Source organism: Rhinatrema bivittatum, chromosome 4 (genome assembly GCF_901001135.1).
Source record: "Rhinatrema bivittatum chromosome 4, aRhiBiv1.1, whole genome shotgun sequence".
NCBI lineage: Eukaryota > Metazoa > Chordata > Amphibia > Gymnophiona > Rhinatrematidae > Rhinatrema > Rhinatrema bivittatum.
In genome coordinates, this window is record NC_042618.1 from 220818803 (window position 1) to 220836162 (window position 17360).

A 17360-nucleotide genomic window follows, 5' to 3' on the forward strand; every position below is an offset into this window, starting at 1 on the left:
CACAAGACTTGCCCAAAGTCCAGCGGGGATCCGGGAGCGACCTCCTGCACGCGGGCCGTATTGCCAATATTCAGAATGGCGCCGGCGCTACCTTTGCCCTCACTATGTCATACGGGCGACCGAGCAAGAATTAAATGCATTTTTTTGATTGGTTAAATATGATAGACCCTTGCCTCAAATTCATGATCAATTCAGATCAATATCAGATATCTTTTTTGGACATAAACCTCACAAAAAAGGGTAATGCTTTGACAACATCTGTTTTTTTGTAAGGAGAAAAATCGCAACAATCTTTTGATGTATCAGAGTTTCCATCCGAGAGCTTTCAAACAAGGTCTTCCTGTGAGTCAATTTTTTAGAATCATTCAGATTTTCTCATCAACTAGGGAATTCAAACGTCAAACATATCAATTAGCTCTCCGTTTCTTTGAGAGGTTATCCCTTTTCTATTATTAAAATGGCTTACCAAAGAGCTCTCTAGTCACATCCTCTCTTTTAGAGTAATAAAATTGTGACCCACACAAATACATTTTAAAAGCCCACTGTGCATAAAAAAGTGGGTTTATTCATGGCTGGGCCTTGCACGCACTGCGCACATTTTACAAAGGGCCTAGCCACTTACATAATCCCCGTTACGCGCTGAAGTGCAGGACAGAAAGAAAGGAGCGGGCTGGAACAGCGCCATTCAACGCTGTCTTGGGGAAGCACATGCTGGCAGCCGACTGGCACGTGGAAATTACTTCTGCTCCAAACGAGCAGTAAGTAGTAAAATAAAAAATTTGGGGGTAGTTAAGTTTATGGGGTGGGGAGGAGAAGGGAAGTGGGAGGAAGGGTAGGGTTAGGGATAGGAAAATTCACTCCCAGTCCATAATTGGAGCGGACTGGGAGGGAACTGGGGGAGGCACATGTTATAAAATCGGTGCATCCATGTGTGTTTTTAAAATCTACCCTAAAATATTTGTGTCTTGCAACATTCTGATAAGGCAGCAGCAACTGCCAAAAGTATTCAACGTCGTTGGCATGTTCTTCAATTTCATGATATTTTTTCAGAAACCCCTTCAGTTTCAATCAAAAGGGGACCAAGTATTAAGAATCAAGTAGTATGGGCTGCTTTACCTATAACTTCTATTTCATCAGAAACATCTCAACGGAAGGGTCACTACCCTTGTGGTAATTGTGACATGTGTTCTACCACTCTTTAAGGAATTTTTTGGCAAAATCCAGTTTCATCAATCTCTTTTCAAAGACATACATACTCTGATTGTAATTCATCAAATGTTGTTTATGTGTTGCAGTGTACTTGTCCCCAATTGTATGTGGGGCGTATTTCAAGATGTATGAGGACACTGTTACATGAACATTGTAGTAGATTACACACCAAAAATTTAAATGCTCCTATTGTTAAACACTGCTTGCAGCATGAGCATACTTTTGAACAATTGCATTGGACTTTTGTGGATAATTTATTGCTTTTACAACAGGGTGGTGACCTCATCTTTATTGAACTATAAGGAATAATGATGGATTTTCAATCTTTCTTCTTTTTTTCTCCAAGGCATGAATGATGACAGAGTGGATGGCACTAATATAGTCTATAGACATTCTTGGGAATCTGGTTTTAATATCATTTATTTTTTTATTATTAATGCCAGCATTCTTGCATTATGATTTGTTCCTTGCAAAAGCACCATTAAAAATTGAAGGTGTGTTCAATTACCTTTTGAATTTATATATTGCAAAAAGAGTTCATTCAAAATGGTGGCTCTAGATGTGAGACGCTGGTTATGTTGAATGACTTTTTTTTTTTTTTTTTGAATGGCTCTTTGTTGTGATTGAACACACTCCTCTTTTCTATTGGTCCTTTTTGATCATGTTGAAGAATAGAAAAAGTTATTCTAAAATGGCGGATTCAAGCACTGAACGCTGTTTATGCTGCTCTTTATTATTGAAGGAGGATAAAAGTTTATAAACGTTTGGACCTTAACATGTATGTTCTTGTGTTTCTAAGGAATTTTTTAAATAATGCATGCTTTGTTATTAAATATTAATATTGAATGCCTTGTTAGCCCCTGAAGAAGGAAGATTTTTCGAAAAACGTCTGGCATAAGTTATTAGAAAATAATTCAAATGAGATATTGCTAAAGATAAGTGTCAATGGCTTTCTATTGAAATGAAGCTGCAATTGTTTAAATCTAAAAAAAAAAATGTTTTTCATATGAGATAATGATTAAAACATAATTATATAGCATCACTGATCGTAGCAACCAGGATTGCTCATCATTTATCTGAAAGGGATGGTGGATGATGCAGTTCTCACCCTTGACTTAGTTCTTTTCTTCCTATGTAGCCATGCTGCAGACTAATCAAACCACACAGAAAAGGCGGCAGGTGCGGCGCACTCAGCAGACTCTATGACCAGCTCCACGGAAGAAGTCTTTCAGAACTGGCTGACAGCTTTTTTAACTAATTTAATCTTCTATTCTTTATTATTTTGATCAGTTATTTTCAGTTTGGCAAATCTGATTTCAAAAGCAATGGAGGAATTTGCTTTGGCCTTGAGCTCAGTTACCCGTGAGAGATTTTGCTTTTGTTTCCAAAGAATATTTTACACAACTACTGCCAAATACCTTATTTTGTTCAAGAACTATGCATATTGTTATAGGGAGGGCAGGTAGTGCCAGGTTCCTATTCTTTTAGTCTGCATCTTTGCACAGAACTGGTTTACCTCAGTTTTTCCTCCATCCTGGCCCTAACCAGTCACTCCAGCTGAGCCAAGGTCCTATGCTGGCAGATGATTGGAATTAACACAACACAGGATGCCCCCCCCCCCCCCCCCCCCATTTTTAGTGTCAACTTGCCAGCAGGGACTGGTACACAGGAATCCAAGCATATCATCTCTGCCATATGCCTGAACACTGCCTACACTTGTGGATACTGCCCTCAGCCCTGTAAGCAAGTTCCATGACCAGCACTTTATTTATTTATTTTATTTACAGGTTTTATATACCATCATTCAGTAATCCCTCACAACAGTTTACATAAATAGTACAGATTGGGGAAAAAACAAAAACCTAATTACATCAAGAAACTTAAAAAAAAAAAACAAAAACAAAAAATATATAATTACAGTATATAATAATAAAACAGATCCAATCCAGAAGACCAGGGTTTGAGATCAAATGTCGGAAAATAAATGAATAAATAGTATCATAAAGCCAAGCACCTGAGCTCACATCATATACCTTTTTCCAAGATAATTTTTCTTTCTTTATTTCAAAACCTGTATTATTCCTATTTAATGTAAAACTAAAATTCTACTATCTTTAAATTCTTTATAAACCCACTCCTTCCACATTCAAGTGCTCAAAGGACACTAACATTGACAATGTTTCAGCATCCTCCACTGCCTTCACCAGGGGATATATTTACAAAGGGCCTGATTTTAAAAACATTTTACTTGAGTAAATGCACTTTATTTGAGTAAGTGGGCTTCTGAAAATTGCTACAATATGCCATGGACTTGTCCATAGGATTTACTTGCACAAGTGCACTTTACTCGAGTAAAATGGCTTTTGAAAATTACTACACTGGTAGTTACATGTACCCGCATAAATTCTTTTGAAAATCATCTGCCACGCACTGCACAAAAGCACACCCTACAACGTATTGACTGCAAGTTTAAACAATTCGTGAGGGCTAGAGAAACGCGGAACCGGTTTTTAACAAGCCAGAGCCAGTTGTGAAGAAGGCTATGAAGCGGGCCCGTTGGAATAGGGAGGCTCTATAACAACTCATTGCTGTGAAAAGTTCTCACAAGTGACTTGTGTTCTTCCTTTTTCTCCTTCGATTGACAGAGTAGGGAGAAGCATATATACAGTTGCATTTAATTTTTTAGGAGACCCCTAATAACCTATCAAAGGGGGTCACAACATTAAAGAGCAGGTACTAAGATCACAATTTATTCAAGACTCTGAAAATGACCAGTTGGTGGAGAGCGTTTACTGTGTGCAAACCTATGTACCCATGAGAATTTAAATTTTGAGAAATGAAGGTCTTGTAACCCCAGAAATATGAATGATGTGTGCCTCGAGTAAGGTGGTCTACATAATCTGGTGTCCTTGCAAGTTTTATATGTGAGGAAAACAATAAGAGCAATAAAAACACACATGAGAAAACATTGTCAAAAGCTTGAGGCTCCTTTTGGTGGAACATTGTTTGATGTACAATCATGTTCTTGAAGATTTATTTTTTACAATATTGGAAGATTTGAAGTTGATTGGTCAGGGTGGCGATGTTGATCTCTGGTTGTTACAACATGAACAAAAGTGGATTTTTATGCTACCGACTGTCCACCCTTTTAGGTTTGAACAAAAGTGGCTTGGTTAGTTTTCATTGAGTGTGCGATAATGTGATGGCGTAGTGAATTTATTTATTTAGGCATTTTATATACCATCGCTCCATGTATAGATCACAGCGGTTTACAAAATAACATTCATAGTTATAGCTCTACCGCCATACATTGTTTGGTTAGAGGTGGTATTCATAGGCTTTAATTGTGGGATGTCAAGATTTACTATTGGCCAAGGGGCAGATGTTAAAAGGCCTGGCGGCGCATGTAAAGCCCCGGGACGTGTGTAAGTCCCGGGGATTCTCTGAATGGGCTCCAATTTCAGAGCGGCCTCGGAGGGAACGGGGAAAGCCAGCTGGATTCCCCGAGGGCTCGGCAGGCGCAAGGTGCATTAGTGTGTACCCCCTTTGCGCGCGCCGACCCCTGATTTTATAACATGAGCTCGCATGTTATAAAATCGGGTGTACATTTATGTGTAGGCCGCGCGCGTAAGTTTTAAAATCTGCCCCCAAGTGTGAGAGTCACTTCATTTTTTTTTTAGATTTAGGAGTGTGTTGGTGACAGAATTCAGTGCTGCCATTTTAAAGAGTTGAGCCAGTAGAGCTGTGGCTATGAATCTACCACTTTTTCTTTTGTTATAAATTGATACAGTTGTAGATAAAAGAAAAATTGTTTAAATTTGCAGTCATTGTGTTATGGTGTGTATTTTGGCAGAGTTTGTTAATATATTCTGTGATGAAGGCCTCTGAGGATGCCGAAACATCAATATTGGAATAGTGCGTTTTGAATGTGGAAGGAGCAGATTTATAAAGAGATGTGGAATTTGTTTTACATTAATAAGGAATAATACAGGTTTTGAAAAAAAGAAAAGTATCTTGCAAAAGGTATAAGACATGAGCTCAGGTGCTTGGCTTTTTGATACTAGCTGAAGCGCATTGCGGGCAAGAGCCTGTAGCTTAAACATTTGCAAGCACATTTAAATGTGGTACCATTTCCTTGTAAATTTGAAATTTCTTCTATAGAAATGTATTTAATTTCTTCTCAAACAAGATTTTTTTTAACTTGGTGTCTGTATTTGTTGATGTTTGATGCTCTGTTTTTATGTTACAGAATAATGAACCACATCTTTCTTTACATAATAGCTATTCCAAGGCAAAACACATTCCTTTCATGATGATGTATTTTAAATAGCAGAGAGTTTCCTTTAATCCTCTAACCTGGGCAGCTGCAACTAGCTTGTCACAAGGTCGGGGGAGCTAGAAGCCCGAGTGGACTCAAGCTATTCCCACAACTGAGTCAGATCACTGACTGGTGTAAAATAGACCAGAGCTTTATGGTAGGAACAAAATGACATTGCAAACTTAAGTATTTGAGCCTTAACAGCTGAAAACTAACCCCTTGTCAATGGGCAGGTAATGCCATCACCTCAAGACTCCAGTGGCTTGTCCCAGCCAACCAATGCCCTATGCTATAAGAGGTGCTCGCTCCTCGTGGGCATTCCGGTCAAGATGCTGTACATTAGCAAGGTGATAACTCACATGAATTGAATGGGGACATCCAGTCTGCCATCAATGTGGGGGCCATACGACCCTGACAGCAGCGTGTCCCTGGCAGAATAGCTACTAGTGTAATAGCCACATGGTGCACTACCTCCACCATGACTCCCACCTGTGAACTGCAACAAAAGGTGGTATAAGAGATTAGGAGATAACTTCATATAGAGTAGGTATAGGGTGGGACAAAGGAGCAGCTGCAGCATGAACAAAAGGGCCAGCTTCAGGTCTGTGCCAAGGATCAGCTCCCCATGCAGCAGAGTCCACCCATTGCATACCCCCCCTCCCCACATTCAAACCCCCTCAATGGGTTTAAGATAGCAAATGTTGCTTACCTGATGTAACAGGTGTTCTCACAGGACAGCAGGATGTTAGTCCTCACAAATGGGTGACATCGAGGATGGAGCCCTGTACGGAAAACTTTTCTGTCAAAGTTTCAACAAGCTTTGACTGACACTGGCACACTGGGTGCACTGAGCATGCCCAGCCTGCAATTATCCCTGTGAGCCACAGGTGTCTCCCTCAGTCTCGTCTTATAGCTAAAAAGCGCAAGCGAAACTAAAATAAAAGTATACAGACCCAACTCCGCGGGGTGGCGGGCGGGTTTCGTGAGGACTAACATCCTGCTGTCCTGTGAGAACACCTGTTACATCAGGTAAGCAACATTTGCTTTCTCACAGGACAAGCAGGATGGTAGTCCTCACAAATGGGTGAGTACCGAGCTGAGGATGCCCGGGAATGCACCAGATACACCGCAGATGCGCAAAGGCGTAACGACTGAGGTGGAAATGGGAACGGAGGGCATCCGCAACACCATAATGGGTTCGTGGAAGGATGTTGGGTAGTGAATTGAAAAAAGTAAGAGTAGGCAGACTGGCCAAACATGGAGCATGCCGGCTAGTCAAATGTAAGCAATAATAGGCTGCGAAGGTATGGAGAGGACTCCAGGCTGCAACCTGATAAAAAAGTACAAGCAGCAGTAACCAAAGGGAAGCTGTTAAGGCTAAGACGGACACAACAGTATGTGGATACCCACAGTGTTGTAGTGAAATGTCTGCTTGTTGGTAGGAAAGGAAATATAGACCACTTAATCAGAAGGATTAGGTCTGTGTGGCCACTGGAAGTAGCAGCTTGACCCTTGCATGAAGGAAAGAGTCAAGTGGAATTCACATGGAATGCAGTGCAATGTAGATAGAATGTAAGCGCAGCATTACTGTCCAGGAATGTGGAAAACCCAGTCTCTCCCTAGGGCGAGAGAGAGAGGTTAGGAAAAATTAATAGAGTATTTCCTGAGGAAAGGAGATACAACATCTACCTGAAAAGGATAGAAAGTTGAATGCGTAGAACTACTCAGTGGCAGAGGAACGGAGTCAGGTGAGTATGGAAAGAGTGCATAACTCACGGACCCTGCTGGCAGGAATGACATTAAGAGGGAAAGAAGTTCCCTTGCCAAACTGTGGAAGAGAGGAATGGAAAGGCTCAAACGTAGAATGTATGAGACTTATAAGGAGAATATATATGTTCATTCCGTGATTAGAGAAATAGAGGCGGCTTGATCAGTGGATAATCCATGGTAAGCCGACTCAGAGAGGATTACCGAAAACGGGAACCCAACTCCCAAAACTATACACCTCCTAAGAGAAAGGTGTATCTATGTGGAGGATGTCTGGAGAACAGAATCCGAGGGAGTAAGAAAAAATGGTGGAAAAGTAAAAGGGGTAATACCTCTTTTTTCTTTTTTTTTTTTTTTTTTTTAGCGTCAGGAGGTAAAGCCTGCCATATTAAACGGCAAGATAGGAAAATTAGTTTCTTACCTGATAATTTTCGTTCCTGTAGTACCAAGGATCAGTCCAGGACACCTGGGTTGTGACTCCGCACCAGTAGATGGAGACAGACTAAAACTTGTGGGCGGAGCCATATATGCCCCTGTGCCAGTCACAGCCCCTCAGTCTTACGGAATGTCAAAGTAGAACACAACCAGAGAAGTGAACAAAACTAGATACCGCTAACTAACGGGGAAGAAACACCCCTTCTGGAACCGGGCTCTCCAACCGAGAGAGCGAACAAGCGAAACAGAGCAAATCAAAAACACAGAGCGGACTCTCCATTACTTCAGCGCAGCACTGCGGGCGGGATCCTGGACTGATCCTTGGTACTACAGGAACGAAAATTATCAGGTAAGAAACTAATTTTCCTTTCCCTGTACGTACCAGGATCAGTCCAGGACACCTGGGATGTACCAGAGCAACCTACTGAGGGTGGGAAGCAGAGAGTCCCGCTCGGAGAACCCTCTCTCCAAAACCCCCGGAGTCGGTAGCCCGGACATCCAGCCGGTAATGCCGGATAAAAGTATGCAACGACTTCCAGGTGGCCGCCCTACAAATCTCTTGAGGCGACACCTGAGAAGCTTCCGCCCAAGACGCTGCTTGAGATCGAGTCGAGTGAGCCCGCAGCCCCACAGGAAGAGGTTTTCCCCTCACCAAGTACGCCGAACCAATGGCCTCCTTGAGCCAACGAGCGATCGTTGTGCGGGACGCTGCAGCTCCTTTCTTTGGTCCAGAGAACAGGACAAACAGATGATCTGTGACCCGAAACGGATTAGTGACCTCCAGATATCGGAGAAGGGATCTCCGTACGTCAAGTTTCCGTAACTCCCTCTCTTCTGTAACAGAGGAGCCTCCGCACGCAAAAGCGGGCAACTCCACCGATTGATTCACATGAAACGACGAGACCACTTTCGGAAGAAAGGAAGGAACCGTCCGTAAGGAAACCCCCGAATCGGAGATACGCAAGAAAGGTTCCCTACAAGACAGGGCCTGTAACTCGGAAACCCGCCGTGCCGAGGCAATCGCCACCAAGAATGCCGTCTTTAAAGTGAGATCCTTAAGAGTTGCGCGTTTCAAGGGCTCAAACGGCGCCGTGCATAGAGCGGAAAGAACCCAATTGAGGTTCCAAGCCGGACAAGGAAGACGTAACGGGGGGCGAAGGTGCTTAGCACCCCGAAGGAAACGAGCAATATCCGAGTGAAGCGCCAGAGACTTACCTCGCAAACACCCAAGCGCCGCCACTTGGACCCGTAGGGAACTGCACGCCAGACCTTTGGCCAGACCCGCCTGGAGGAACGCCAGAACATCAGAGACGGAAGCCGAAGTGGGGACCACCCCGCGCTGCACGCACCAGTCCTCAAAGACTACCCAGACACGGACGTAAGCCAAAGACGTCGACTGCTTCCTGGAACGCAGCAGCGTGGCCACCACCGCATCTGAATAACCTTTTCTCTTCAGTCGATTCCTCTCAAAAGCCATGCCGCGAGACAGAAGTGATCCGCATCCTCCAAACAGACGGGGCCCTGATGGAGTAGGGCCGCCATTCCCTGGAACCGAAGGGGTGCCGCTACTGCCAGTTGTACGAGGTCTGCGAACCACGGCCGGCGAGGCCACTCCGGTGCCACCAAGATCACGTTGGCCGGATGCAACTCTATGCGCCGTAGAATCTTGCCGATCATCGGCCACGGGGGAAACACGTAGAGCAGCACATCCGTAGGCCAGGGAAGCACCAACGCATCGACGCCTTCTGCCCCCCGCTCTCGACGTCGACTGTAAAATCGCGGGGCCTTCGCGTTGTGCCACGTGGCCATCAGATCCATGTGGGGCACCCCCCACGTTTCGCAAATGAGAAGAAATGCTTCGTCCCCCAGCTCCCACTCTCCGGGATCCAGACGATGCCGGCTGAGATAGTCCGCCTGCACGTTGTCGACTCCCGCTATGTGAGACGCTGCGAGGTTGCTGAGATGTAGCTCCGACCAGGCCATCAAGCGCTGAGCTTCTTCTGCCACCTGGGGGCTCCGTGTCCCCCCCTGCCGGTTGATGTATGCCACGGTGGTCGCATTGTCCGACAACACTCGGACTGCCTTTCCCCGCAGCAATGGTAGAAACGCCTGCAGAGCCAGACGGACCGCCCTGGTCTCTAGGCGATTGATAGACCACTGGGCTTGCGACACTGACCATAGGCCTTGAACTGAGCTCCCTAGGCAGACCGCTCCCCAACCGGAGAGGCTGGCATCCGTGGTCACCACTGTCCAACTGGGCACCAGGAGAGAGACTCCGGCGGAAAGATGACTGGGATCCAGCCACCACCGCAGGCTGGACCTCGCGTGTCCCACTAGAGGAAGCGGTAAATGGAAGTCCTCCGAGACCGGCTTCCAGCGGGAAAGCAAGGATGACTGTAAGGGTCGCAGATGAGCGAACGCCCAAGGAACCAGCGCCAGCGTGGAAGCCATAGACCCCAGGACCGTAAGGTAGTCGCAGACCCGCGGCTGGCGAAGAGACAACAAGCGGTGCACCTGAGTTTGCAGTTTGCCCCTCCTTTCGAGCGACAGAAACACCTTGCCCTGCTTCGTGTCGAAAAGAGCTCCTAGATATTCCAAGGACTGCGTGGGTGTCAGATGACTCTTGCTGAAGTTGACCACCCATCCCAGGGACTGCAACAGATGGAGGACCCTGGCCACCGCCATCCGACACTGATCCTCGGACTTCGCCCGAATCAACCAATCGTCCAGGTAAGGATGGACCAGGAGACCTTCTCGGCGCAGTTGCGCCGCCACCACGACCATCACCTTCGTGAATGTACGAGGGGCCGTTGCGAGCCCAAACGGGAGCGCCCGAAACTGGTAATGCCGGCCCAGAATGCAGAATCTGAGGAAGCGTTGGAACGACGGCTGAATGCCTATGTGAAGATACGCCTCCGTGAGGTCCAGGGAGGCCAGGAACTCGCCTGGCCGGACCGCGGCGATGACTGACCGGATCGTCTCCATTTTGAAGCGAGGAACGCGAAGGCATCGGTTCACCCCTTTGAGATCCAGAATTGGTCGGAACGTGCCGTCCTTCTTTGGTACGATGAAGTAAATGGAGTAACGGCCTTTGCCATGCTGGCCGGCCGGAACGGGGGAGATGGCTCCCAAGTCCTCTAGGCGGCGGATGGTGTCTAGCACCGCCGCCTTCTTCTCGGGAGCCTTGCAGGGTGACACAAGGAACTTGTCCACTGGAGTGCGAGCAAAATCTAACGCGTAGCCGTGTCTTATCACGGTGAGGACCCACTGGTCCGACGTTATTCCGGCCCATCTCTCGTAGAACGACAGCAACCGCGCCCCGACGTTGGGAACGGCGTGCTGAGGCTGCGGCGGGAGAAGGGCCGACCCCCTTTCATTGTGAAGCTTTGGGCGCCATGATGGCCAGGGCACCCCCTGGTCTACCATAGCGCCTCCCACGAAAGGACTGCTGGTGAAAAGACTGCTGCTGCTGCCGCCACTGTGGGGTACGGGAGGAGGAAGACCTGTAGGATTGCCCCGACGACCTTTGAGGGCGCGCCTTCCTGGGCCCACGAAAACGGGACCTGGATGCAAAGGAAGACCGCGACCTGGATCTATCTTCAGGCAACCTGAAAGCCCTATTTTCCCCCAGGGAAGCCATTAAATCATCTAATTCCTTGCCAAACAGTAACTTACCCTTGAAAGGCAGCGCCCCGAGGTGAGCCTTAGAAGAGCCATCCACCGCCCAGTTGCGGAGCCACAGGAGGCGGCGCGCCGAGACAGCCGCCACCAGGGATCTAGACGAAGTGCGCAGTAGATCGTGGAGTGCATCTGCACCATATGCTATTGCCGCTTCCAACTTATCCGCTTGTGCTGCCTCCTCCGCCGAAAGATCCGCATTGGCTTGGAGGACCTGAGCCCAGCGCAAGCTAGCTCTCAAAGCGAAATTCGTACACATGGCGGCCCGAATTCCTAGCGCTGAAACCTCAAAAATCTTCTTGAGCTGTACTTCCAGCTTCCTGTCCTGAAGGTCCCGAAGGGCTGTCGCTCCCGTAACTGGAATAGTAGATCTCTTCGTTACCGCCGAAACCGCTGAATCCACCTTGGGGAACTTGAGAAGGTCCAGCGCATCCTCCGGGAGAGGGTAAAGCTTGTCCATGGCCTTGCTGACCTTCAAACCTAACTCCGGAGTGTCCCATTCCCGGAACATGATGTCCGTTGAAGAAAAATGGAACGGAAAAGCCACTGCCGGACCCGTGAGGCCCAACAGGACCGGATCCATGTTCGCTTCTTGACGAACCACCGCCGGAGGAGGGGGGTCTATTCCCAGTTCCTGGAGAATGGCTGGAATTAGAGGTGGCAATTCTTCCCTACGGAATAGACGGACCACCTTGGGATCGTCGCCCTCCGCTGCCTGTGACGCCTTTCCTGCTGCAGCTGGAGCGGATCCGTCCCCTGCCACGTCATCGGTCCCTTGTTGTGGCTCTTCAGAGGCATCAGTGTCCGCCCCCGTGGAGGAATCCGGGTCCGCCTCCTGTGGGACGCCACGCGGAGGACGTTTCCCCCTGGAATCACTCGGGGCCCCACTGTTGGACTTCTTCAGCGGCGGAGCCCTACGGGACTCCCTCCGGCCGCGTTTGCCCTTACTTTTCCTACATTTCAGGACTTTGCGCAACAAAAACGCAAAGTCCTCTGAAAAAGAGCTGGAACCCGAATCAGCCTCCGCTGGGCTCCCCGGGGACCCCGGGTCCCCCGAGGGACCCCCCCCCGCCGGGTCCCGCTGAGGAGACAGCGCCGGAGGCAAGGCCGCAGGCCCTGCCGCTTCCCGCGCCATTTCGCGGCCCGTGGCTAAAATGGCCGCCACTCCCGCGCTGAGCGGGAACAAATCCTGGGGCTTCTCCAACGCTCCCCCCCCGCTCGGCGGGGGGTCGCGCGCGCCGCACACGAGCCCCCCCGAAACGTCCCGGACGACCCTTCATCGCCCGGGATGCAGGAAGCGCAAAGACCGACGCGAGAGAGACGCGCGCGCGCCGAGCCACAGGCTCGGCAAGCGGAGCCACGAGGCATGCCGGTGAAACGGCGCGAAGAGGGCCGCAACAGAAATCAAAATGAAGAAAACAAAAGTCGCGCGAACGGCCTCCCCCCTGTCAGCGGCGCCCCCCCGAGAGCGGCGACGCAAGGAGCAGCCTCCCCCCTGTCAGCGGCGCCCCCCCCGAGAGCGGCGACGCAAGGAACAGAGAGCCGGAACAAAAAACAGACAAAACTTTTTTTTTTTTTTTTTTTTTTTTTACAAAAAAACAAGGCCTGTCGCTGTCCGCGGTCCTGGAGCCCTAGTCCAGCAGGGGTGAGTGAACCGGGCTCCCCGGTGTCACCCCTGACACTGCTAAATAGCAAAACTGGGTCCTCGACCCTAGCAGTGGCCTCAACCAGGGGGGGGTAGTCCCCTCAGGACCTCTCAACCCCCCTGGGAGGCAGGGCAGACGGACGTCAGTGACAATTTGGCAAAAATTCCAATTACAAAACCAAAAGCCTAACCTGGCCTAACCCAAAGGAAAGAAAAACCAACCCTGACGGAGTACCAGAATCAGGGCAGGGAGGAGCTGTGACCGGACCTGCACCATCTACTGGAGACAGAGTAAGACTGAGGGGCTGTGACTGGCACAGGGGCATATATGGCTCCGCCCACAAGTTTTAGTCTGTCTCCATCTACTGGTGCGGAGTCACAACCCAGGTGTCCTGGACTGATCCTGGTACGTACAGGGAATTATGTTTAGAAGGTTTTGTGACGCTACCAGAACCTAAGAACATCAGTAAGTCTATGATTTGGGACTGACTGGTGAGGGAATAAAAGGTTACTGATATGATGGATTGAGAAGTATGGGAAGCATACTGATCTCAGTCAGGGAGTGGGGAAAAGAATACTGAACCCCATCCCAGTTCAACATTAGAAGAATGCTGGCTACGAGAAGCAGCAGAAGAGATATATTGAAGAGGCCTTTGATGGAAGAAAAGGCATCTAAGGGAACGCATAGGAAACATGTGTAGGGAGCAGAACCTGTGCATCATATGGAATGATGCAGACGCAGAGGAAAGTTTAGTTAAACTCAGCGTTAAAAGATTTGCCCTGTACACATGTAATTGAGACCATTCGAGAGGATAGAACCTACGTGGAGAAGGTCAGATAGAGCGTTCATTAAATCTCTTAGATATGTGGCCCAAGGACGCATGAAGTGAACAAGGGCCAAGGGTAGAGCTGCGCAGCTGTCTAGCAGAGCAGCTAAGAGGTTGTGCGTGCTTATGAGTTGGAAAGCACATTGTCCCTATGCTGTCTGTCTGTATGCACAAAGAATTGTTGCAAAAGCAGTATTGGAAGGCATAAGGGCATAACTCATGGGTGCAACGTCCAGGAAGTTTATGAGAAACTATGCTGGAGTGCAATAGATGCATAATGGGTTGACAGCTTTCAGGAGAAACTTTATAACCCTAAGGAATTGCGAGCATGAGTCGAAGGAGACTAGGTCCTAGTTCGAACTGGGATAAGAATCAGGGACGAAAGCAATGAAACCACTTAGGTCCATTGAGTATAGAATGTCACTGAATATAACCCATAGCAGTTTTGAATTATGAGAAAAATGCATAGTGGGAAGAAACCCCATAGCCCAACCATGAAAAGTTGAAAGGTTGAGGTTATGGAAAATATGCGCAGGGACATATAACAATGTATCAGAATGTCTGTGCGCATGCTGGACAAGAGGGTCTTAAGACTGTGGTGTCCAGAAGTGTTACAGAAGGGATTTATGGCAGTGACAGTAATCCCAGTTAGTAAATGTATAGTGAGTCCTGAAAAAAGTGAGAGCTCCTTGCATGTACTGAAAGTGGTTAGCAGTAGTCTATGCAAGGAAAGTGAATGATGTTACACTCCGCAGAGAAAACAGCATTCACCAACAGTGATGCAAGAGACAGTTCACTTACCGAAGCTGGTGCCGGCGGCAGAGCTTGGGGTTGTAATGTTGACTCACCATAAAGCACATAGAAACATTAAAATAATGTACTTACTGCAGTATGGAGTGATGGTAACCAAAGATACCATTGTACCTGTGACGTCTAAAGAAAGTTGGATTTTCTTAGGTCCAGGATGTGCGGAGAGTAACTATTTTCTGTTAAAAGAAAGAATAGTGCAATTAAAACTCCCCAACCCCCCTCCCTTCTCCCCTCTGCACTTCGTAGCGCCTGGGGGAGTGTACCGGGACTTTGGTACAAGGTGGGGTGGCCGCTCTGATATCTGACCAGATGGGAGACCAGGAGGTGTCCCAATGGAGGATATCATGTAGGCTCCTGCAGGTGTGTGAGCGGTAAGTGGTACCCGCATTTCTGTATGCTGTACAAGGAGACACTGAGACCTGTGGCCAGGCCTCAAGGTGGACTTGTACATGGGGCAATGGTTGCTGAATCTCATGTTTAGCAGATCAGCCAATGCAGCTGGACCTTGGTTGGGAGGGAACCAAGAGTCAGAGCATTGGTCGGCACAGGGACTTGTTACTGACAAGAGAAGAAGCCCTGCTGCAATCCCAAAAAGATAGAGGGGTTCTCCTGATATTGTGGCTAACATAGCTAACATAGTGATATGTGACACTAATACAGTTCTAAAGGCACATGACCCAGAACTTTTCGAACCACGGTCCGAATGGGAGAACACAACTCTATGGGAATGCCGCCGAAGCGGGTACTTACCATCCGACGTGGATCGCCGCAAGACGAGCCGGTGAAGATTGTTGACCCCGACGGTCTCCGGAGTCCTCGAGGGTAAGGCCGGGGACGTAAACGTCCATCTCGCTCTGAAACCCGGTATGGTGGCACAGGTACAGAGGAGACAGGCCAGGCGTGAGTGGCGTTTAGACTGCTAAGTGTAACAGATGGCCATAGTCCCACACCACTTGACGGTGGGGCACGCCAGGAACAGAGGAGCCCTAACGGAACTCATGTTCCCTTCCCTCGTCACAGCGGCTCGATGTGTCGTGACGCCAATGCAGAAGCTGTCGGACCTGGATCCGGAAGTTCTGGATCACCAAGGACTGCCAAAACTGTAGGAACAGTGCTGATGGCAGTGGTGATGTCGCTCTGCCCGAGCGTTGTCCAGCCTGGAGAAGGATGGCACCGATGTGCTGGATGGCGTCAGCGGCGGACGATCACGATGTCGGCGATGATGGGTGCCACGGTGCTCGGCCCGGTCTTTCCCCAGCGCCGAGATGGAAGCCCTCGTCGTCCTGGAAGGCGATCGATGACGAACTGTCAGCACGCCTGCTCTGCTCCTGACACAATGGAGTGTCTTAAGCTAATACGGGGCTTAAAAAAGAACCCAAAGCGTGGAGCAATGTGAGGAGGCGAGGGTATTATGTGGCGGTGCTATGTCGGTATTGACGATATTGAAGGCAACCTAAGGGGCTTCGAGGATATCATCAAAATGGGTATGAAAAATCGTCGATGACTGGCCAGGAGAATGATGACAGTGACGGGCACTGACAGCAGTGGCATAGGTATCTTTGAAACGATGTGGAATCGAATAATCGAAAAACATTGCCGTTATTGAAAAAGATACCGGCATCGACTGAGTCGAAGTCGAATCAATAGGGCGTCAAGGACACCGAAGGAAAACGGAGGTGTCGAGGGCATCGATGCATGGAGGCGGGCATTTATGCCGTTTGTGGCATGGCCACGGGCATCAACTATAGGGCCACAGACGTTGACGGTATCGATTTGGACAGACTCAGATTTCCAAGTGTACATGGCATCGGTGCCCCAGACACGTGTGTCGGTGGCATCGATATGGACACGTATGGAATCGATGGCATGGATCTCCCAGTCGATGAATTCCATCCCGGCATCAACGCCAGTCCTGGAATCGGCATGGGCATCGATGCCAGCCATAAGGCTGGCATTGGCATCAACGCCCATCCACGGAATCGAGCCGGCATGGATATCCACCGATGGGACCCACCTGGGCATCGAATTTCACCGATGGGAGCAGCCTGGCATCGACTGCCCTCGATGGATGCATTCTAACATAGATGCCCATGGATGAAACACCTGGGCATCGGTGTCCATCGATGCAAAAGGACCCGGCACCGATGCCATCGACGGACGGCCATCCGGCACCAATGCCATCGACGGACAAGCCATCCGGCACCGATGTCCATCGATGGGGACCATCCGGCACCGATGTCCACCGATGGGGACCATCCGGCATCGATGCCCACCGACGAATCGATGTGGCACTGATGCCCACCGATGGAAAAGGGCTGGACATCGGTGGGGAGGATGGGGCATCGATGGCATCCCCAAAAGGGGGGGGTGGCATCGATGAAGTGACCCTGGGATCGTTAAAAAGTGTCTCGGGCAGCGGTGGCGGCGACCCGAGTATGCATGGCAGTGACTAACAGCGTGTGCGTCAATGGCATGCATCCGGGTAGGGACGGCACCGAGGAAGCCCAAGGAAAAAAACAGTGCGTAGGAGGAAAAAGCCTGGTAGCACTGAAAAGCAAAAAACATGGATAAAGGCATCAGGGCACCGTGGGGGGAGGGGCGCTGATGACATATAAAAGCCCAGGGCGGTTTAGGACGGTCCCGGTGTAGCGCTAGGGTATCGACTGCGTGA

The 17360-nt window shown here is 48.8% G+C and overlaps 1 protein-coding gene across 1 annotated transcript in view; it reads left to right on the forward strand.

Annotated features, from left to right (window-relative positions):
• Positions 1 to 3085, forward strand: part of LOC115090527 — a 98335-nt gene extending 95250 nt beyond the window's left edge. Inside the window, exon 16 of the mRNA XM_029599732.1 lies at positions 2348 to 3085. Coding sequence (XP_029455592.1) covers positions 2348 to 2415 — 68 coding nt within the window. The 3' untranslated portion in view covers positions 2416 to 3085. The remainder of the gene's footprint in view (positions 1 to 2347) is intronic.
• The last annotated feature ends 14275 nt before the right edge of the window (positions 3086 to 17360 follow it).